General features: G+C 45.2%; 1 protein-coding gene across 1 annotated transcript in view; it reads right to left on the reverse strand.

The window, feature by feature from the left end:
- The window catches only part of LOC126293432 (UDP-glucosyltransferase 2-like), a 71,179-nt gene that overhangs the window by 12,384 nt on the left and 36,631 nt on the right, over positions 1-22,164 (reverse strand). The window contains exons 3-5 of the mRNA XM_049986657.1: positions 14,966-15,549; positions 11,581-11,803; positions 6,412-6,631 (exon numbers count right to left, since the gene is read on the reverse strand). Of these exons, the coding sequence (XP_049842614.1) occupies positions 6,412-6,631; positions 11,581-11,803; positions 14,966-15,549 (1,027 nt within the window). The remainder of the gene's footprint in view (positions 1-6,411; positions 6,632-11,580; positions 11,804-14,965; positions 15,550-22,164) is intronic.

Below are 22,164 nucleotides of genomic sequence, written 5' to 3' on the forward strand. Positions count from 1 at the left end.
GTACTCAGGTGGCTCAAGCGAAAAGGTCTCTGACGTGAGTATGGCCACACGACGGCAACTGACAGACTTTGAACGCGGGATAGTAGTTGGAGTTAGACGCAGGGGACATTCTATTTCGGAAATCGTTAGGGAATTCAGTATTCCGGGTGCACAGTGTCAAGACTGTGCCGAGAATACCAAGTTTCAGACGTTACTTCTCACGATGGAAAATACAGTCGGCGACAGCTTGCACTTAACGACCGAGAGAAGCGGCGTTTGCGCACATGTGTCAGTCCTCAGAGACAAGCAACAGTGCCTGAAACAGCTACGTAACTCAATGTGGGACATCCGGTAGGACAGTGAGGCGAAGTTTGGCGTTGATGGGCTGTGGCGGCAGACGACCGACGCGAGAGCCTGTGGTAACAGCACGGCATCGCCTGCTGCGCCTCTCCTGGGCTCGTCACCGTATCGGTTGGAGCCTAGACGACTGGAAAACCGCGGCCACAAGAACCCATGGGCCCCAGTTGTCAAAAAGCCGTTGGTGGCTCCAGATTGGTGCAGGCTGTGTTTACACGGAATGGACTGGGACCTCTGGTCCAACTGAACCGATGATTGACTGGAAATAGTTATGTCCGTCTGCTTGGAGACCATATGCAGCTGTTTATGTATTTCATGTTCCCAAACAACTTTCAAGTTTTTATGGATGGCAATGCGCAGTGTCACCAGGCCATAATTGTTCGCGGTTGATTCGAAGAACATTTTCGACAGAAACTTCTTGGCAGATTAAAACTGTGTGATGGACCGAGACTCGAACTCGGGACTTTTGCCTTCCGCGGGCAAGTGCTCTACCGTCTGAGCTACCCAAGCACGACTCACGCCCCGTCCTCACAGCTTTACTTCCGCCAGTGGGAACATTTTGGACAATTCGAGTAAACTACCTAATCAAGAGGCCAGTCAGTGCACAGAATCCTTCTGGGACAACATTTTCGCAATTACGGACGGTTACAAGGGCTAAATATTTTTGCAGGAGAGTTCCAAAGACCCGTTGAGTTTGTGTCACGTGGAGCTGCTGCGATGAGCCGGCCAGAGCGAGGTCCGGTTCGATACTGGGGCCCCGTGACTTTCGTCACCCCGCCGTAGCGCAATAGCTATGACCATCAGCGAAATTATAGGCACCTCACCATGAACACATATAAGGCAGTAAATGACGAAAGAGTCAAATTTTTACCGAATATTTTTTAAAAGGATGTGAGGAAGAGTGCAGAGCTAACGGAGCGGGCCGGCGTTCTGCTCGTAACGGCACCGCTGCACCTCGCCTGTGTAGCGTTCACCGTAAAGAGCAAACCTGATGTAAACATTACAATATGTGTTCTTCGACGTTTGGTGGAGTCTCGCTGGATTTCATTTCGCGTGTACCAGAAACAAATCTGTTCCGAGTACAGCCAAATACTATAATGAGGATACGTTTTAAGCTGTGCGTTACGCACGTATCGACTCAACGATAATTCGAGGCAACAGCTTCACTTGCGCATTTTACTTGGGCGGCACTGCGAGACAAGTGATCCAATTAATCTGTGGTCTAAGGCTCTGCAGTCATGGACTGTGCGGCTGCTCCCGGCGGAGGTTCGAGTCCTCCCCCGGGCGTGTGTGTGTGTGTGTTTGTCCTTAGGATAATTTAGGTTAAGTAGTGTGTAAGCGTAGGGACTGATGACCTTAGCAGTTAAGTCCCATAAGACTTCACACACATTTGAACATTATTTTTAAATCTCTGATGATGCGAAGATTTGCAGTTAAGATGTAAAGAGAGACGAGCAGAGAAACTATTTAGTTTCGAACGTCATTTAATTTTTAAACAGAACGAAATAATATGTGACAAAACACTGGCGATATGCTTCTTAAGTGACCAGACGGAAAACATAACACGCTGTCGATCTTAGCAAATATAATATCGTAATTAAAAACAAGAGCGATGAAAACTCCTGATTTAAACCACGGTAAATTTTTTGCATGAGCTGTGTGCGACGGAACAACGCTTTGCTGGGATTTCGCCGTGTAGTTAAATATTGAAGCCACTGACTATTGCAGTCAGTCGTCTAGTAATCTCTCCGACTCCGGGGAATACATCTCAGCACTGGCACTGTCATCTGCTAGCTGATGACGAGGCGATCAAGAAAAGAATCCTCACAGCCACCCAAAAATGCTCATCTCCTGCTCCTCTTTTATGGCGCGCTGATCTGAATTTTGACAGTAACGCGTGATAAAGCTTCGTACATTGGTTCCCGTACGTCTGGCGCCATAAGTGTCTTGTTATTTTTCGTAATAAATCCCTTATCCTGACTCCAGATCAGTTCTTTTGGGTCCAGATTGGAGAAGTGCGACACCAGCTGTGAAAATGCAGCATTTGTGCGGTGTGCTCGACACCGTGAAAATTATTGTTCTCCACGCTTTTCACTGTGGCTCGTGGTAGACCACAGCTGTCGTATGAAACAGTGTTCGTATCCAAATAAAAAGTATTTGATTTCTCACTTTTCTCCCAAAAATTAATTGTACGATGCTTTCTTAAGTTTTAAAACTTTCTACAAAATATCGTTAATTAAGAATTTATATTTGCAACGAAAGCTGGAATTTTGCGTGCAGTATGTAATTAGAAACAAGAAGACGTGCATTTTTCATGAAAAATGATGGTTCAAATTCAAATGGCTCTAATCACTATGGGACTTGTGAGGCCATCAGTCCCCTAGAACTGAGAACTACTTAAACTTAACTAACCTAATGACATCACACACATCCATGCCCGAGGCAGGATTCGAACCTGCGACCGTAGCAGCAGCGCGGTTCCGGACTGAAGCGCCTCGAACAGCTCGGTCACAGCGGCCGGCACAAAAATGATGGTAAATGTGAAAACACCAAGTTTATATTTAAACGAGTTAGGTATTCAGACTGAATAAAGGAAAAGCTTAAAGACCACAACAAGAATCGAACCAGTGCCCCCTAGATTTCTCAATTAGAAGAATTCAGCACTGCCGATCGTGCCACTCATTTCACGAACACAACAGTATAGAGTGTGGTAAACAGTGTTCACGAAAAATTTCAAAGTTGTTGTGGTCTTCAGTCCTGAGACTAGTTTGATGCAGCTCTCCGTGCTACTCTGTCCTGTGCAAGATTCTTCATCTCCCAGTACCTACTGCAACCTACATCCTTCTGAATCTGCTTAGTGTATTCAACTCTTGGTCTCGCTCTACGATTTTACCCTCCATGCTGCCCTCCAGTACTAAATTGGTGATCCTTTGATGCCTCGGAATATGTCCTACCAACCGATCCCTTCTTCTAATCAAGTTGTGCCACAAACTCCTCTTCTCCCCAATTCTGTTCAATACCACCTCATTAGTTTTGTGATCTACCCATCTTCAGCGTTCTTCTGTAGCACCACGTTTCCAAAGCTTCTATTCTCTTCTTGTCCAAACTATTTATCGTCCATGTTTCACTTCCATACATGGCTACACTCCATACAAATACTTTCAGAAACGACTTCCTGACACTTAAATCAATACTCGATGTTAACAAATTTCTCTTCTTCAGAAACGCTTTCCTTTCCATTGCCAGTCTACATTTTATATCCTCTCTATTTCGACCATCATCAGTTACTTTGCTCCCCAAATAGCAAAACTCCTTTACTACTTTAAGTGTCTTATTTCCTAATCTAGTTTCCTCAGCATCAGCCGACTTTATTCGACTACATTCCATTATCCTCGTTTTGCTTTTGTTGACGTTCATCTTATACCCTCCTTTCAAGACACTGTCCATTCCGTTCAATTGCTCTTAAAATGGTTCAAATGGCTCTGAGCAGTATGGGACTTAACATCTATGGTCATCAGTACCCTAGAACTTAGGACATCACACAACACCCTGTCATCACGAGGCAGAGAAAATCCCTGGCCCCGCCGGGAATCGAACCCGGGAACCCGGGCGTCTGAAGCGAGAACGCTACCGCACGAACACGAGCTGCGGACCAACTGCTTTTCCAAGTCCTTTGCTGTGTCCGACAGAATTACAATGTCATCGGCGAACCTTAAAGTTTTTATTTCTTCTCCATGGATTTTAATTCCTACTCCGAATTTTTCTTTTGTTTCCTTTACTGCTTGCTCAATATACAGATTGAATAACATCGGGGAGAGGCTACAACACTGTCTCACTCCCTTCCCAACAACTGCTTCCCTTTAATGTCCCTCGTCTCTTACAACTGCCATCTGCTTTTTGTACAAATTGTAAATAGCCGTTCGCTCCCTGTATTTGACCCCTGCCACCTTTAGAATGTGAAAGAGATTATTCCTGTCAACACTGTGAAAAGCTTTCTCCAAGTATACAAATGCGAGAAACGTAGGTTTGCCTTTCCTTAATCTACCTTCTAAGATAAGTCGTAGGGTCAGTATTGCCTCACGTCTTACAACATTTCTACAGGATCCTAACTGATCTTCTCCGAGATCGGCTTCTACCAGTTTTTCCATTCGTCTGTAAGGAATTGATGTTAGTATTCTACAGCCGTGGCTTATTAAACTGATAGTTCGTTTTTTTTCACATCTGTCAACATCTGCTTTCTCTGGGATTGGAATTATTATATTCTTCTTGAAGTCTGAGGGAATTTTGCCTGTCTCAAACACCTAGCTCACCAGATGGTAGAGTTTTGTTAGGTCTGGCTCTCCCAAGGCTGTCAGTAGTTCTAATGGAATGTTGTCTACTCCCGGTGCCTTGTTTTGACTTAAGTCGACTTAGGTGTCTGTAATCTGCTGGAAACATTAAGAAGAACTTGTCTCGGCATATTAAACGGCGTTCCGCGCGCGCGTTTCGCTAGGCAGGCGGAAGCGGCGCCCGCCCTTTGGACAGTACGTACTGACACCGTGGGAGCCGGAGCACAAGTGGCGCTTGCAGAGGCTGCCACAGTATACCAGCTTTGGAATAGAAACTTCGCTGACGATGTAAGATTAAGAAAAACGCTTATAGCTGTTAATACGTTGGAATATCTTTAAGTTGCACCCTCAGTGACATAGTAGTAAGGTACCTAGCACATATGATAGACGTACTTGCAAGAGCGGAACAAATGTTCAATTGTGTGGGAATTTGTAAGGGAGCAAACTGCTGAGGTCATCGGTCCCTAGACTTGCACGCTATTTAAACTAACTAACAAGGAGACGGCACGACCGTGGGGTCCGGGATGTGTCCGAATTTTTGTTTGCTGAAAGAGGACCCCTAACACCTCACGTGGTTAAAGTATTAGGACGCACTACTCGGAAAATCCCGAGAAAAATAGATCCACAGTTTCTTATGTGCCTTATGAGTATAAAATGTTAGTCCACTGCCGAGGCGCCGTCTGGCATACACGGTTAGCGCTGGGACCCTTACGCCCGAGCTCTCGGGTTCGATTCCTCCTCCGGCACTTTTTTTTCTTCTGTTGCTTGCAAAATTGCGGCGCATTGTTACAGGAGAATCGTGAAATTAATTCCCGGGAAGATTGTATAAAAATTCATTCTATAATTCACCATCAATTATCGTCACCAATATTCCGAGACCTCATTCAATATGCCTGGTTTGCCTCAAAATAATCAGAAGCTTGAAACATTTTCGTAAATGTTAATGGGGCATGTTTTTCTACAGATTCATTGCAAACGCCCTGTGATTGTAAGAAATCCGCTTTTATATGTTGCTCAAGATGTTGCAAAAAATTATTGCTTTGTTTGTTTTTACGATAATTACCACTGCCGTTCTTGTTTATAATTATTATATGTATAAAAATTGAATGTTTCCCAATCGACTTTGTTAGTCTGACTAAAAACCCAATGTTTCTCCTCATATACTTTACAATGAAAAATGGAAAACCCACCGCCATGAATTGTGTTGTTGGACAAAAAGAAAATAATTTTATTCTATAATGTAACTAATTTGTTAGAGATAATTTAGGTTTGGGAAACTTTCTGAATAATTGGTGGGATAACAAAAGAAAATGAAACAGAAGGAAAAAAGGGCCGGAGGAGGAATAGAACCCCAGACCTCTGACGTAAGAGTCCGAGCCCTAAACATCTAGGCCAGACGGCGGCTTTGTACTCATGGCACCTAAGAAATTTTGGATCAATTTTTCCCGGGATTTTCCGGGTAGTGCGTCCTAATATTTTAACCACGTGCGGTGTTAGGGGTCCTCTTTCACCACACAAAATTTCGGACAAATCCCCGACCCCACGGTCGTGCCGTCTCCTTGTGAGAACGGCACACACAGCCATGCCCGAGGGAGGACTCGTACTCCGGCGGGAGGGGCCGCGCAGTCAGTGACGTGGCGCCTCTAACCGCGCGACCACTCGGCGCGTAACCATGCGGCCGTACTTGTGCTGCGGCTGCTGCCCAATCGTGGCGTCTGTTTACTGGGTGTCGGAGGCAGCTGCCTACCTGGGGTCGCCGAGCAGCTGGTCCAGGGCCCAGCCGAGCGACTGCTCGCTGATGTTGCGGATGTGCAGCAGCAGGCCGAAGCCGGCGTCGCGCGCCCGCACCAGGTTCGCCTCCTGGTCGCCGAAGATGGGGAAGCCGAGCAGCGGCACGCCGGCGTACAGCGCCTCCTGCAGGCTCATCATGCCGCCGTGCGTCACGAACAGCCGCACGTTACGGTGCACTGCAACAGGTCAGCGGCCGTCGTCAACCTCCCCGCCACAGCTGGGTCCACTCGGTGGCGCCAAAAACCTAACTATTGCATTCGTCCTATTTGCATTTGTATTTACACTGAAGAGCCAAAGAAACTGGTGCGCCTGCCTGATACCGCGTAGGGCTCCCGCGAGCACCAAAAGTGCCTCGACACGACGTGGCGCGGACTCGACTAATCTCTGAAATCTTCGTTGATCCATCATGGATCGTGGGACGACGGCTGGCATGAACTTCTTGACGCAATAATTTACCAACAGCCGTATGTATTGTAGAACTTTATTTTATTTTATGAACTTCTATGTGCTACCAGTTTCGGCATTACATTGACGCCATCTTCAGGCCCCACTCGTCATAGTCGTAAAATCACTATACACGGAAGGAGCCATATAACGTTGCAGGACGTATTGATTCACGGATCCAGTTATATGGCTCCTTCCGTATATAGTGATTTTACGACTATGACGAGTGGGGCCTGAAGATGGCGTCAATATAATGCCGAAACTGGTAGCACATAGAAGTTCATAAAATAAAATAAAGTTCTACAATACATACGGCTATTGGTAAATTATTGCATCAAGTATCTCTGAGGTAGTGCTGAACTGACACCATGAATCCTGCAGGAATGTCCATAAATCCGTACGAGTGGGTGGAGATCTCTTCCGAGCAGCACGTTGCAAGGCATCCCACATACGTTGAATAATGTTCGTGTCTGGAGAGATCGGTGGCCAGCAGAAGTGTTTAAACTCAGAAGGGTGTCCCTGGAACCACTCCGTAACAGTTCTGGACGTGTAGGTGTCGCGTTGTCCTGCTGGAATTGCCCAACTCCGTCGGAATGCGCAGTGGACGCGAATGGAAGCAGATGACCAGACAGGATCCTTACGTACGTGTCACCTGTCAGAGTCGTGTCTAGAGGTATCAGGCGTCCCATATCACGCCAACTGCACACGCCCCACACCATTACAGAGCTTCCTCCAGCTTGAACAATCTCCTGCTGACATGGAGGATCCACGGATTCACGAGGTTGTCTCCACACCCGTACACGTCCATCCAGTCTATACAATTTGAAACGAGATTCATCCGACTATGCAACATGTTTCCAGCCATCCACAGTCCAATGTCAGTGTGGACTGGCCCAGGCGAGACGTAAAGCTTCGTGTCGTGGAGTCATCAATCGTACGCGAGTTGGACTCCGGTTCCGAAAGCCCATTTCGATGGTGTTTCGTTGAACGCTTCGCACCCTGACACTTGTTGATGGACCAGCATTGAAATCTGCAGCAATTTGCGGAAAGGTTGCACTTCTGTCACACTGAACGATTGTCTTCAGTCGTCATTGGTCCCGTTGTCCGACCCCGGTAGTTGAGTGGTCAGCGTGACAGACCGTGAATCCTAAGGGCCCGTGTTCGATTCCCGGCTGGGTCGGAGATTTCTACCGCTCAGGGACTGGGTGTTGTGTTGTCCTAATCATCATCATTTCATCCTCATCGACGCGCTGGTCGCCGAAGTGGCGTAAACTCGAAAGACTTGCACCGGGCGAACGGTCTACCCGACGGGAGGCCCTAGCCACACGACATTTCATTTCATATTTGTCCCGTTCCTGCAGGATCTTTTTCCGGCCGCAGTGATGTCGGGGGTTTGATGTTTTACCAGAGTCCTGATCTTCACGGTGCACTCGTGAAATGGTCGTACGGGAAAAGCCTCACTTCATCGCTACCTCGGAGATGCTGTGATGCTGTGTCCCAACACTGGGGCGCCGACTATAACACGACGTTCAAACCCAGTTAAACCTTGATAACCTGCCATTGTAGCAGCAGTAAGCGATCTAACGACTGCGCCAAACACTTGTCTTACGTAGACCTTGCCGACCGCAGCGCCTTATTCTGCCTGTTTACACATCTCTGTATTTGAATACGCATGCCTATTGCAGTTTCTTTGGAACTTCAGTATAATTACACTGTGCGAAAATAATTTCGTAATGACAGAACGTGTAGCAGCTATACGTAAAGATTTTCACACTCAAGGGCCGTGAGGATGCGTAGGGGCAAAGTGTTGTTTCCTTTGAGTGGTCTCAATGTGAAAGTATGAATGGCAGTGTGTTTGAGCTAGTAGCAGAAAGACTAACCAAAGTTACAGAGAGTAGCTTATGGAAGCACACTTTGCGCCAAATCCGTTAGTGTTTTCCAGTTGGCTCATATCCCCCAGTGTGTTTATTAGTATAAGTTTAGATGTCTTTAAAGGCAATTACAGCCCCGTGATTGTGTTTAAATGATTTCATAATGCCTATCTTGTGTGTCTGGTTTAGACAAGAAGAGAACAGAAGCTTTCAAAATGTGGTGCTACAGAAGAATGCTGAAGATTAAATGGGTAGATCACATAACTAATGAAGAGGTATTGAATGGAATTGGGGAGAAGAGGAGCTTGAGGCACAACTTGACTAGAATAAGGGATCGGTTGGTAGGACATGTTCTGAGACATCGAGGGATCACCAATTTAGTATTGGAGGGCAGCGTGGAGGGTAAAAATCGTAGAGGGAGACCAAGAGTTGAAAACACTAAGCAGATTCAGAAGGATGTAGGCTGCTGTAGGTACTGGGAGATGAAGAAGCTTGCACAGGATAGAGTAGCATGGAGAGCAGCATCAAACCAGTCTCAGGACTGAAGACCACAACAACAACAACAATCTTGTGTGATTCCTTTATGAAGAGTCGAGGTCGATATCCCCCCCCCCCCCCCAGCCCACACACGCGCGCATTAGCTTGCATTACGTGTTATGAGAACATAATAGAGGAAATAAATCGATGTTGCTATTGCAATTTGTCTGTCTAAGAAGCGTGTAGAACATCAGTTGCCTGTAATGTTTCAATGACTCAAAATCTTAATAATAAAAGGATAATTTTCAGTCCAAGGTAATTTATCGTGCATAACCAGTCAACTGTAATTAGAGAGTACAAACCGTAGGATAACCAAAGTTTCTTTCCATTATATTAAAATAACTTGAGTGATAACTTTACTGAGCGCTAAAGCAGTTTATTCTGCTAGGTTCAACTTGCTTGCTCAACCCCTGCACAGTCTTTATAGAATTGCACTACCTTAGATTACCCTACGGTTTGCAGGCCTGTGTCTTCAGTCCGAAACAGTTTCCGCCACATGATTATGTAATCCCCTTGATTCTTTTATTGTCTGACGCCCTTAATTAAAGATTAGGAGGCCCATCGACAGTATACTTAAAATAATGAACCATTAATTTTGCGTTTACAGAAAGTGAATTAAAGACAAGGAATGTTTTTTAAAATAGTAAATAAATTGTGTGTGTGCCTTAATCTCCCATAGTGGGCACGATTTTAAATTACCCCCAGCCATTACATGAGATCTGAGTTAAAATAGTTCATTAAAGCATGAAACAGATTGGCAAATACAAAAACATCACCCTCCCTCCAGGCTGTTCTTTCTGAATGTAGGCAACAGCGAGGAGCGGAGCGATGTCCATTGAGTACTCTCGTTTCAGCCTTAACGAGAGACAAAGTTGTCATTTTGCCTTTTGAGCCGTTAATAAAGAAACACCTCGCTGCCTAACGTTCACAACGTGCGAGGAGAGGTAGCCTCCGGAATCAGACCAGATAGTATCACGCGCAAACACAATGAATTTATAAGGGGCGTCACAATGACGAACAGTTCAAAGGTAAGTCTGTAACAGGATGAACATGTCCACTCCGAGGAACAACAATAAGTAGTGGTTGATTTCTTTTGTCAGTAGGGTGAAACTGGCAGAAATTCATGATGGACTTTCAGCACAATGCCGTGTTACATAAAAGTGCTTATTTGTGGATCATGTTCGAAAGGGATTGGGTAAGTGTGACACACGAACAACCCATCTGCGACCATTGCTGGCCAAAAGATTCAGCAAGTTCAGCAGATGGTTTTAGCGGATGGCGAGTTCCCATCAATGTGGTAGCTTCTTCTTTCGACACGAGTCACAGTTCTGCCAATCAGATCATCCGCTATGATCTTGGCTTGCATAAAGTTTCTGTATGATGGGTACTGGAACAGCTTACTGAAGAACTCGAGGTCAAACCTGTGGCATATGCCAACTTTTAATCATCCGTTTCAACAAGGAAGGCGACTGGTTTTTGACAAGGATAGTCACTGCTGATGAAACGTAGGTTCGTCACAATGAACCAGAATCAAAACGCCAGAGTATGGAGTGAGAAAACTCTGAATCGGTGGGAAAGAGACGCAAATGGGCTTGAAATTAGTATAGAACACGATAAAGGGATCAATCATCAAGAAATAGTCTGTGAATCGTTGAGAAACGAGCTGAGGTCACCAAATCACATCAGACAAGGTGGTCTGCTGTCACAGAAAGTGCTGCTGTTGCATGACAACACCTGCCCCAGCCCCACGCTGGAACACCCACCCTACGTCCCAGATCTGGCCGCCTCCAACTTTCAGTTGTTGGCCCGCGCAAGGGTGCTAAGGGAGGTATTACATTTCCCTCAGTTGTGGAGTTACAGGAAGCTGTGCAAAAATGGCTTCACAACCAGCCAAACGCCTTCTTTTCGGCAGGAACAGACAAGCTTGTCGACCTTTGGACCAATTGCATTGAAAAGGAAGGAGAATATGTTGCAAAATAACATATAAGTCGAACCATCATTTTTTTGTAAATACATTGCGGAGCTAAAAGTGTAGGTAAATTTTTATTCTCTCACGTATTTAATTCATATACCATTTTGGAATGTGTTGTAAGAATTGTGGGTAAGATGTTGTTCAATTCTGGGCGCTGCAGTTGGTAGATGGCGCTCCCGCAGAGAGTATTGTTAGATTGTTCTGGGCCAGGATGTAGTTTAATTCTCGTTTTTTTTGCAAAACATTTGTTTACTAAGTCCCCCCACCCTCAAAATTTGTCGGTCCACTGCAGTAAACTTACCGAGCAGGTCGCTCTGTGGAAACCACTTGCTGATTCTCAGGTTGGGCGGCTGGTTCGGCAGCGAGTCGTCCTCGAACTTCCAGAGCACCTTCTGCTTCAGCCTGGCGAACGTCTTCAGGAAGACCGCCCGCAGCTCCTCGGACAGGTCGGCGCTCTTGATGTTGCTACCCATGCTGAAGTAGACCACACCCTCGGTGGCGCCGTCCATGAACTCCTGCAGGTCCTGGACAGGGGAAACCCAACTGCTAGTTCATCGTATGATTGATTTTATAAGGGCTCCGTGCGCAGATGAAAAAATTTGTGGCACGAAGTCAGTATATATTTCTTGGATATGTAATATTCAGCAACTCAGAAAATTGAATTGGTTAACTTGTTTGGAGTTACTAGTTCTCCATTTTAGCTTGATCTATCCAGTATGGATCCTGTTGATGGATGTTACTTTGGTCTTAGGTGGAAAGATTGTGAAATTACAGATCCAAAATCATTGTTCATTAAATTCTCATTGCTTCCTGGTACTATATGACAGTAGCTCTCATGTCCAACTGTGATAAAGGAAATAAAGCTATTCTGTATGAAAATGAAAAAAAAAAGTTGTCTTCAGTTCTCTTATGGAATTTCAGGTATTAAAATGGAATTCTTGTATAAAATATTAAGGCACAAATTAAAAGAGGTAGGCAAACGCGTCTTGTACGATACGTTGGCTTCTCTTGTTGGTGCAGTTCCACGCCAACACTGTACACACTGCTGTAGCCCAAAGATCACCCCCAGTCACTTCATCAAAAGCAGTAGGTTGTGCCTCATCTGAATCATTTCATATTTTGTTCCGTCCATACCGTGAACCAACACTGTTTAATTTATGAACAGAAAAAAATGTGTGGTTATTAAACTCGTCATTTTTTGACTTCTCTTACAATAAAAATGTTGTTGATACATTACTGTCTTGCTCCTAAGATTCTGATTCTTCTAAAAAGACTGAGGCTACCACAAAGACATTTGATGCAGAGCTAAACTATAAAAACCAGAATATGCAGTCATTAAAAAACAAAGTTCATGAAATAAACATACTTCTTTGCAGTCAACAGAAGGATGTCTCAGTTTTATGTTTTTGTAAAACACGGTCACAAAATATCTATTTTCAACACTTAAAATATTAGCTTTTAACATTACAAACTGTTTACTTAGAACAGAATCTGAATATTGGGGAACTTGCATTTATGTAAAGAACATTTAAATTATAAGAGTGTAGCAGCTCTGTGTAATTTTTGTTGAGAAAGTGGTTTTGAATCCGATTGAGTAGGTGTCAGAAAGAAACTGTTACTTTATGTGAAACATGGACGATAAATAGTTTGGACAAGAAGAGAATAGAAGCTTTCGAAATGTGGTGCTACAGAAGAATGCTGAAGATTAGATGGGTAGATCACATAACTAATGAGGAAGTATTGACTAGGATTGGGGAGAAGAGAAGTTTGTGTCACAACTTGACCAGAAGAAGGGATCGGTTGGTAGGACATGTTCTGAGGCATCAAGGGATCACAAATTTAGTATTGGAGGGCAGCGTGGAGGGTAAAAATCGTAGAGGGAGACCAAGAGATGAATACACTAAGCAGATTCAGAAGGATGTAGGTTGCAGTAGGTACTGGGAGATGAAGAAGCTTGCACAGGATAGAGTAGCATGGAGAGGTGCATCAAACCAGTGTCAGGACTGAAGACAACAACAACAACAACAACATGTGTGTACAGGTTTTCTGATGGCAATATGGGTGACTTTTTTTTTCAAACAACAGACCTGGGTCTAGGCTATCTAAAGATTACTGCGAAAATAACGGTAATCTGTGCAGATTTTAAGACTGATTTTCTGAGTCAAAGCGCTCACAGAGAAAAATCCTTTGATACAATAAAAGGCGAAAATCAGTGTTTGGCTGTTAGCTGTCTTACTCACATAACAAAAACTGATGCCACTCGTATGTGTGAAGTGAATGCCAGAAACCTCTGATACCAGCTACAGCGACCGCTTCTCGCAGTTACAAATGTAAATCACATTTTAACCTCTGCGGAAAATGCCTTGCATAAAAGGAGCTACAGTCAGAGAAATAGTGACCATTTTGAGGAGCTAGATAGTGGAACAGGCTTTGCTACAAGTGCAGTATATGGTAGCTCTGTTACCATTGAAAAGATTGTATATTTTTCGAACATTTTCAAGGCTAACTTAGATAATACTAATCCAAAATTAAAGTATATGGTAACTCTGTTACCAATGAAAAGATTGTACATTTTTTGAGCATTTTAAAGGCTAACTTAGATAATACTATTCCAAAGATAAAGTAATTTTCAGAAAGACAGATTAAAAATGGATAACTCGAGGTGTTAGGGTCTCTTGTAAAATGAAGTGCGAACTTTTTTTACTCTAAAAAACAAACAGCGGCTTAGAGTTTCTATGTTACTTACAGAAATACAAGTTTCTTCTGAAATGTGTCATAGAAAAGAGAAAAATGAAGGAACATGATAAATATATTACAAAACTAAGTACAGGTGAAAAATTATGCAGAGTCTTGTAAGGAAGAAGACAGCTTCCAAAAATATAGTCTTATCACAGGATAGAAGAAATGTCACTGATCCTAGGCCAGCTGAGAACAATTTCAGTTCTTGTTACAAAATCTTTGTTGACAAATTAGTGAAGGAAAAATATGCAAATTTACCGAACACAACAATAAAGAACTTTAATGTTTTCAAAGAAACAATCTTTCCTAGTCTTTTTTCTCTTCAGTCCAGCGGGCTGTGATGAACTTGTAAATACTATTAATTCGCTGAGGGGTAAATATTCAGTTGGTATCTATGGCATCCCGGATAATTTTGTAAAAAAGTCAGCAAGGCACATGAGACCACCTTTGTCAAATATCTGCAATTCATCACTCTCAAGTGGCGTTTTCCCAAAGCAGCTAAAAATAGCAAGGGTAATACTGTCACATAAAAAAGCTGACGAGCAGTGTAAAGCTTACTGCAGGTCTGTGTCACTCTCGTCAGGGGTTTTAAAAATTGTTGAAAAAGTCTTCCTTTCACAACTGACTACATTCTTCATAAAAAATAATATTATTTCTGGACGTCCAGGAGGCTGCGGTCCAGAGCAGGCTGGCGTCAGTAGTGTTGGCCAACACTATTCCAACCCAACGTGATTCCATGCCAGTCAGCCTGCATCTCAGCGGCAGAAAAACAGTTTTTTGCCCCTACCTCTGGTCCTATTTACTATGGGGCAAGTGATAAGTGTGCCAAATGCGGTTGCAAACGATCCAGTAATTTTTATGAAGGTGCTGCACATTCACACATACTTCCTACTTTCTACATATATTGTTTATTGTCTAGCTTTGTGTCTCGTATGGACAGCACATACCTTTGGGAGGGCCTTAGGAGGCCTGATGTGCATCCCAGCGACCTGCACAGCATTGGGCACCAGCGGCCTCGGGTAGTCGAAGCTGAAGTGATTGTTGAGCAGTAGCAGGGACGTGTTGCGCTCCATGTCCGCTAGGGGGGGCATGCTCGGGTCACCGAAGGCCTTGCGCACGATCTCGTCTAGGGCCGGGAAGTAGACCAGGTCCCGGTAGAGGTTGAGTGCGAGGGAGAGCAGAGAGTTGTAGGTCTTCTGGAAGAGGCTCATACGGCTCGTGTAGGCCACGCCGCCCTCGGGCAGGTAGGACAGCGGGTACGGGTTCCCGACCGCGTAGTTGATCCACGTGTTGCCGCCGCCGAAGGCGCACGCGAGCACAGTCGGCGCCCGGTACTTGTGCGAGAAGGCGATGAAGCAGTCGTGGAAGAACGTCTCCATGATGAGTAGGTCGTACGTCCGCTCCTGGGAGTCGATCAGCTCGCGAACGACCGGGTCGTCCATCAGGCGCTGGCAGAAGTCCGTGCCCATGTGGAACAGGATCATGAACTGTGTGAACGTCGAGAGCGACCCATACCCCAGGAAGTCGAACTCTGTCGAGGAGATAGAGCACTGTCCCTTCATCTACATGCATATAAATTTATGTGAATGTGTGTGTGTGTGTGTTCTGTAATGAGGACAATGAACAAGGAGCACTACATTAGTCCTGTGTGAAAAAGTTCAGAATATGGGTCTGATGGGAAGAGTGCTAGGGTAGTTCGTGCAATTGCGACGACCTCTGTGTCCGGATGGCTTAGTGGTCGGAGCATCTGCCTACTAAGCAGGCAACCCGGGTTCGAGTCCTAGTCTGGCACAAATTTTCAACTTTCTTCCTTGGTTTCAATCAATACCCATTTGCAGCCAGTGTCTTATTTGTCCTTCTCATCTGTGATACACTGAATGATCTTTGCTTTTTACAATGTCACTTCCTAGTGTCGATCACCGGAATACACTGAATGATCTTCCCTTTTTATGATATTCTCTTCTAGAGTCGATGGAAAGGGTGGGGGGGGGGGGCAGTTGCAGGATCAATCTTCCACCCCATCTCTCACTCTGGGGGGAACTCTACCCCTCCCACTGCCTTGTCTGTGCATTTCCTTCATCTTCTTTTATCGACACTCCGCGTTCCATGTTCTCCGTAAGTCACTTGTTGTGGCAGTGTCACAGCTCTTCCCCAAGCTCTATCCGTAATACTCCCAGAACTCTCCTTTTAGCTCGCCGACTATTATGGGGATAAAGGAACTAATAACCACGCAGGTAAGCTCCTCTTAAACGCTATCGAGCGTCATAATCGTCGTCAGATGGACGGCATACCAATCTGATCGGGAAGCGGCACCTGCCTCTCCACTTATGGCACAGTCGGCCTTTGTACCCGGTCTGGAGTGTGCAACGAATGCTGCAGCTTCCCAAGCAACCAATTTGCTAATCTGAACCACGAATGCCGAACCATGTCGTGGTTCTCAAACAGAGCGGGTTGGTTGTTGCGGCCCACTTCCCTGTCTCGCAGTTGAGCTGCGATCGGAAACGGCCAGTCGAGTGAAACTCGTCGACGACGTCCCACTGTTATCTGCAGGGAAACTCTTGCGAATAAATTCATTTTGAAACGAATCTCGCAGACAGGACACTGTCTAATCAGTGGCAAAATGAACTCTTGGTCAGACATAGAAAAATTTAACTATTTCACTGGAGACAGAAGAAAGCCATTGATTAGGAAATCTGCTGAATGGTAGACCTTGCACGAAATTAAAATAAGGAAATAAGATGCCTTACCGGTATTCCTAGCCCCATTCAGATACCGAGAAGAAAACGTACTAATCTGTGCCAGTATCGTAAAATATGAAGTTTCTGCAAATCTGAAGGCTGAAACGAAGGCTTTGCTCAATCGGTATGCATGCGACAGATATGAATGTAATATGTTGCGAAACGCCGCTCATAAAAACTGGATTTTCCGGTTCTCATACCTCGGGTTCTGTTGGTGATAAAAAGGTAGGGTCGGGTGTTTCGGATAGCCTTTCGGCTAGGGACCATTGCATGTTCAACAGACTATCCTACAGTACACGGTCAAAGTATGAATATTACACACTTCCTACTGTTTAAGCAAATGGAGCAAATCGGTTCGTTCTTTTTTACTTCTGATGTGGTTTCCTGTGGACTTGACGAGGCTTATGGACGTTCCATTAGTTCATGGGCGGTACCCCGGAAAACCCCACAAAAAACGTATCTTTACTACATTTCCAAGAGACTTTGGTCCCTTTCTCTCCAAACCAACCAGATAACTATATTTCCGCCTTCACCTGCGGACCAAACCTAGCCGAGGATCCCAAAAAACCGTCTGAAATTTTTCTATATATTCCTAAGATCCCGATCTCGAACAGCCCTGAAAATTTTCTGGATATCCTCATCCGTTTCCAAGACACGGAGGTTCAAAGTTACTCTACTTCTACGCGAAAAATCCGGTATGAGGCGAAATCTACATTATAAAAAACCGCAGCAATTTGTCATATTTTAAAGGTATATTCTCTGGGTGTGTATCTAGGATAGCCATCTCCCTGTTTTCAAAAATCATTATCCGTTATCGAGAAACACCCCAAAAACTTCAAACTTCCTGGCAGTTTCAAACTGTGTGCCGGACCGAGACTCGAACTCAGGACCTTTGCCTTTCGCGGGCAAGTGCTCTACCATCTGAGCTACCCAAGCACGACACGCCCCCTCCTCACAGCCTTTGGAAGGTAGGAGACGAGGTACTGGCAGAAGTGGAGCTGTGAGGACGGGCCGTGAGTCGTGCTTGGGTAGCTCAGATGGTACAGCACTTGCCCGCGAAAGGCAGAGGTCCCGAGCTCGAGTCTCGGTCCTGCACACAGTTTTAATCTGCCAGGAAGTTTCATATCAGCGCACACTCCGCTGCAGAGTGAAAATCTCATTGTGGGAACAGCCCAAAAACTTATTTTTTGGGTACCAAAACCAGTCGCGAATTCCGAGATGGCTATACACAGCAAATGACGATATATTCCTAACATGTCGATCTCGAACTAACTTTCAAATTTTTTCATATCTTCATCCATTTCCGAGATACAGGGGTTCAAAGTTATCCTACTTCTACACGTAAAATCCGATGTGAGGCGAAAACGCAATTTATAAAGTGACGTAGCACGGTGAAATAAACTGTAAAGTGGCTCCGTTATCATCTGGGAAACTTGCGTTGTAGTACTGAAGCACTTGCAATTTTTTTTGCACGTATAATCCGGTCTGGGGAGTAAAATTAGTTTTGCGTTATTCCAGTTTCACATCAGTAAACTATCTTAATTTTACTGAAAAATGCATTTATTTTCATATGAGTCACATGCCTGCTGCAGCAGGGGAAAGAAGGGAACCATCGGAAAAATGCTTCTATCAGAGCAGAATAATTGCGAATATGCTCCTGTTTGTTTAAAAGAATCTGGTTAAAAAGTGGGATACCAGCTGTCTCATTCTACATTCCTCAGCACATTTAAAAACTTTACCAAAAATGATGACATACAAACAAATTCCCGCTTTTTTATGCTGAGAAAGAAGAAGACGGTGCAAGTGACAAAGAGACGGAAAAGTAATAAAAACTGGAAGATAGTAGACAGTGGTTGAGTCATACAAAGTGCGAAGCAAACAATAGCAGTGTGAGAGAAAGACAGGGAACAGTGGCAGTAGAACGTAGTTGATAGTAACGAAACAGTACTAGGAAAAGAGTGAAGGCTGACAGTGGAAGTGGAGGTGGGTGAGAGCAAGTGATAATGAGAGACAGTCTGTGGCAATGACAACGACGAAGAGAGATATAGCAGCAGTGAGAAGAGACAGCAGCAGAGGGAAGTAAGGAAAGCGGTAGTAGCAGTAAGAGAGAGCAAGAGGGGGATAGGAGATTGTAGTAGTAGGACAGAACGGATGAGCAGGAACAATGACAGAGACACGAAAAGATAATGACAATGAGTTGGGCCGAATGAGTGAGTGAGAAAGGGCAACTAGGAGCAGATGGGTGTGAGCCACGTAGAGCGATGGACTTGTGGGGTGAGTGACCTACAGTTAGGGGAGGTTGCGGGATTCAGAGGTGAGGTGCGTGTTAAAAAGAGTGCGAATATCTTCGCCAGCCAAAAATTTTAAAGGTGCTAAAGAAGGTAGAATGAGGTAGCTGGTATCCCACTTTTCGGTCAGTCTCTTTTAAATAAACAGGAACATATTCGTATTTTTTGTGCTCCGATAGGAGCTGGTACAATTTTCTTGAATTCGACGAAGATTTATACGGATCGATCGGAGAACACAGACGGCGACAATGTAGGATGAGCGGGACGCAACCCTGCAGAGAGTTATCAATTGTCTGCCTAAGGAGGCAGCAGTCTATTACGCGGAAGCCATCCCAGTTAGAGAAGCAGTAAAGTACGGCAGATCTCGCACGCGAGGGAGGTTGATGATATTAACCGTTTCCATAAGTGTACTAAAGAGTCTTATGAAACCAAAATGAAACGAAAGTGAATCGCCTACAATTATAGACGCTATTAAAGAAATCGTTACAAATAAGCAAGCAGGAGTATTGACAAATATCTTGTGGATTACAGGGGACAGTGGTATCTATCATAATTATATAATAGACAGATTAGCCAAGTGAACTATGAACTGAGGTGAAATCCTAAATAATAGACTTGCTTATCAAGAAAAGCAGGGCACAGTCAATGAGAAAGCGAGAAACGACTGGTAGGCGCATTGGGATTCGACCGAGACAGCAAAAAGAGTACAGTACGACCAGCTGCCACTAAAAGAAGCGCTATCCCCCTGGTTTACTGATTGGAAAGGAGCAAATGAAACATAGCAACTGATACTCTGGTGCACTTAAATCTTGCCAAATTCCCAACCCGTCTGTTCTGCAAAGGACGGAAGGAATCTCTGCCATGTGATTTTTTTCAATGAAGACGGAATGTGAATCATGGACTATTCTCGTGTACCAGATACGAGACACCACCTCAGACAGCATGACGCAACTGCTACCAATCGGAAGCCGTCCGTGGGCTATGTGAGGCCACCGCAGCAGCAATTTTGACAGTCCGCGCTCTACACGCGTAGTATGAGCGCGCAGCTGATGCGCAGCCGCCTGCGAAGAGATCGGAGCGTGGCCTACCAAATGGCGGCTCGAGTTCAATCCTCGGATGAGCCTGGCTGTGGTGTTTACGCACAGGCGAATTCCCGGTGCGCCGCAGCAAGTGTGGTTCGTGGGGGCCCCATTCCGTGGCCTCACACTGGAAAATACCTCGGCGTCACCTCGGACCGGCGCCTAAACTGGGGACCCCGCAACAGGGAGCTGAAAGGCCGAGCGCTCGGAAAGATCCTCTGCTCGATCCCACAACTACTCTGCCCACCCAGTGCGGCATCTCGCTGTACGTAGCATTCGTCTGGCCGGTGCTCGAGTAAGCGGCCGTGATGTGGGGAAACGCGGCAGAAACCCGTCTGCAGACACTGCAGAGAGTGCAGAATAAAGCCTTCCGGCTGGCGCTCCATCTGTCGAGAGACTTTGACTCGAGGCAGCTCCAAGACATCGCAGGAAAAAAATGGTTCAAAAGGCTCTGAGCACTACGGGACTTAACTCCTGTGGTCATCAGTCCCGTAGAACTTAGAACTAGTGAAAACTAACTAACTAAGGACATCACACACATCCATGCCCGAGGCAGGATTCGAACCTGCGACCGTAGCAGTCGCGCGGTTCAGGACTGAAGCGCCTGGAACCGCTCGGCCACAGCGGCCGGCCATCGCGGGAATCCCGACGCTGCAGCGCCGCTTCCGCAAACTCACGACGAGGTTCTATGCATCGGCGAAGACATCTAGAAACCTTCTGGTCAGTGGACTGGGGAACCAACTTCATTATCGCCCGGCTACCTGATGGCCGGACCTACTCCCGAAATGATAACCCGGCAGCAAGAGGAGAAGAATACAACCGACTGACAACCTAGAAGACGGGCCGAAAAGAGAAGAAAACACACTACGATTCACCGAAACAGGAACAGCAGGCTCTGCTTAAACTGCATCGACCGTGCATGGCCTTCACGTGTGTCACGTCTGTCTGTCTGTCTGCCTGTTGCTCCTGACGAAGACAATGGTGGAAATCTACAGAAGCTCGAGTTTAAAACCCTGAACTGATGCGGCAGACCGGGACAAATGTCTCACGAAATAAGCGTCAAACGAAATAAAAATAAAAGGAACGAAACTTGTCTAGCTTGAAGAGGGAAACCAGATGCCGCTATGGTTGGCCCGCTAGATGGCGCTGCCAAAGGTCAAACGCATATCAACTGCGTTTTTTAAAATAGTAACCCACATTTTTTATTACATATTCTTGTACTACGTAAAGAAATGTGAATGTTTTAGTTGGACCACTTTTTTCGCTCTGTGAGAGATGGCGCTGTAATAGTCACAAACATATGGCTCACAATTTTATACGAACAGTTGGTGACAGGTCTATTTTTTAAATTAAAAATTTTAAATTAAAATACAGGTACGTTTAAACATTTTATTTCGGTTGTTCCAATGTGATACAAGTACCTTCGTGAACTTATCATTTTTGAGAACGCATACTGTTACAGCGTGATTATCTGTAAATACATTAATGCAATAAATGCTCAAAATGATGTCCGTCAACCTCAATGCATCTAGAAATACGTGGAACGACATTCCTCTCAACATCGAGTAGTTCGCCTTCCGTAACGTTCGCACATGCATTGACAATGCGATGACGCATTTTGTCAGGAGTTGTCGGTGGATCACGATAGCAAATATCCTTTAACTTTCCCCACAGAAAGAAATCCAGGGACGTCAGATCCCGTGAACGTGCGGGCCACGGTATGGTGCTTCGACGATCAATCCACCTGTCATGAAATATGCTATTCAATACCGATTCAACCGCACGCAAGCTGTGTGCCGGACATCCATAATGTTGGAAGTACATCGCCATTCTGTCATGCAGTGAAACATTACGTAGAAAATCAGCATACATTGCACCATTTCGATTGCCATCGATAAAATGGGGGCCAATTATCCTTCCTCCCATAATGCCGCACCATGCATTAACCAGCCAAGTTCGCTGATGTTCCACTTGTCGCAGCCATCGTGGATTTTCCGTTGCCCAATAGTGCATATTGTGACGGTTTACGTTACCGCTGTTG

The sequence above is a fragment of the Schistocerca gregaria genome, chromosome 10 (assembly GCF_023897955.1).
Source record: "Schistocerca gregaria isolate iqSchGreg1 chromosome 10, iqSchGreg1.2, whole genome shotgun sequence".
Taxonomy (NCBI): domain Eukaryota; kingdom Metazoa; phylum Arthropoda; class Insecta; order Orthoptera; family Acrididae; genus Schistocerca; species Schistocerca gregaria.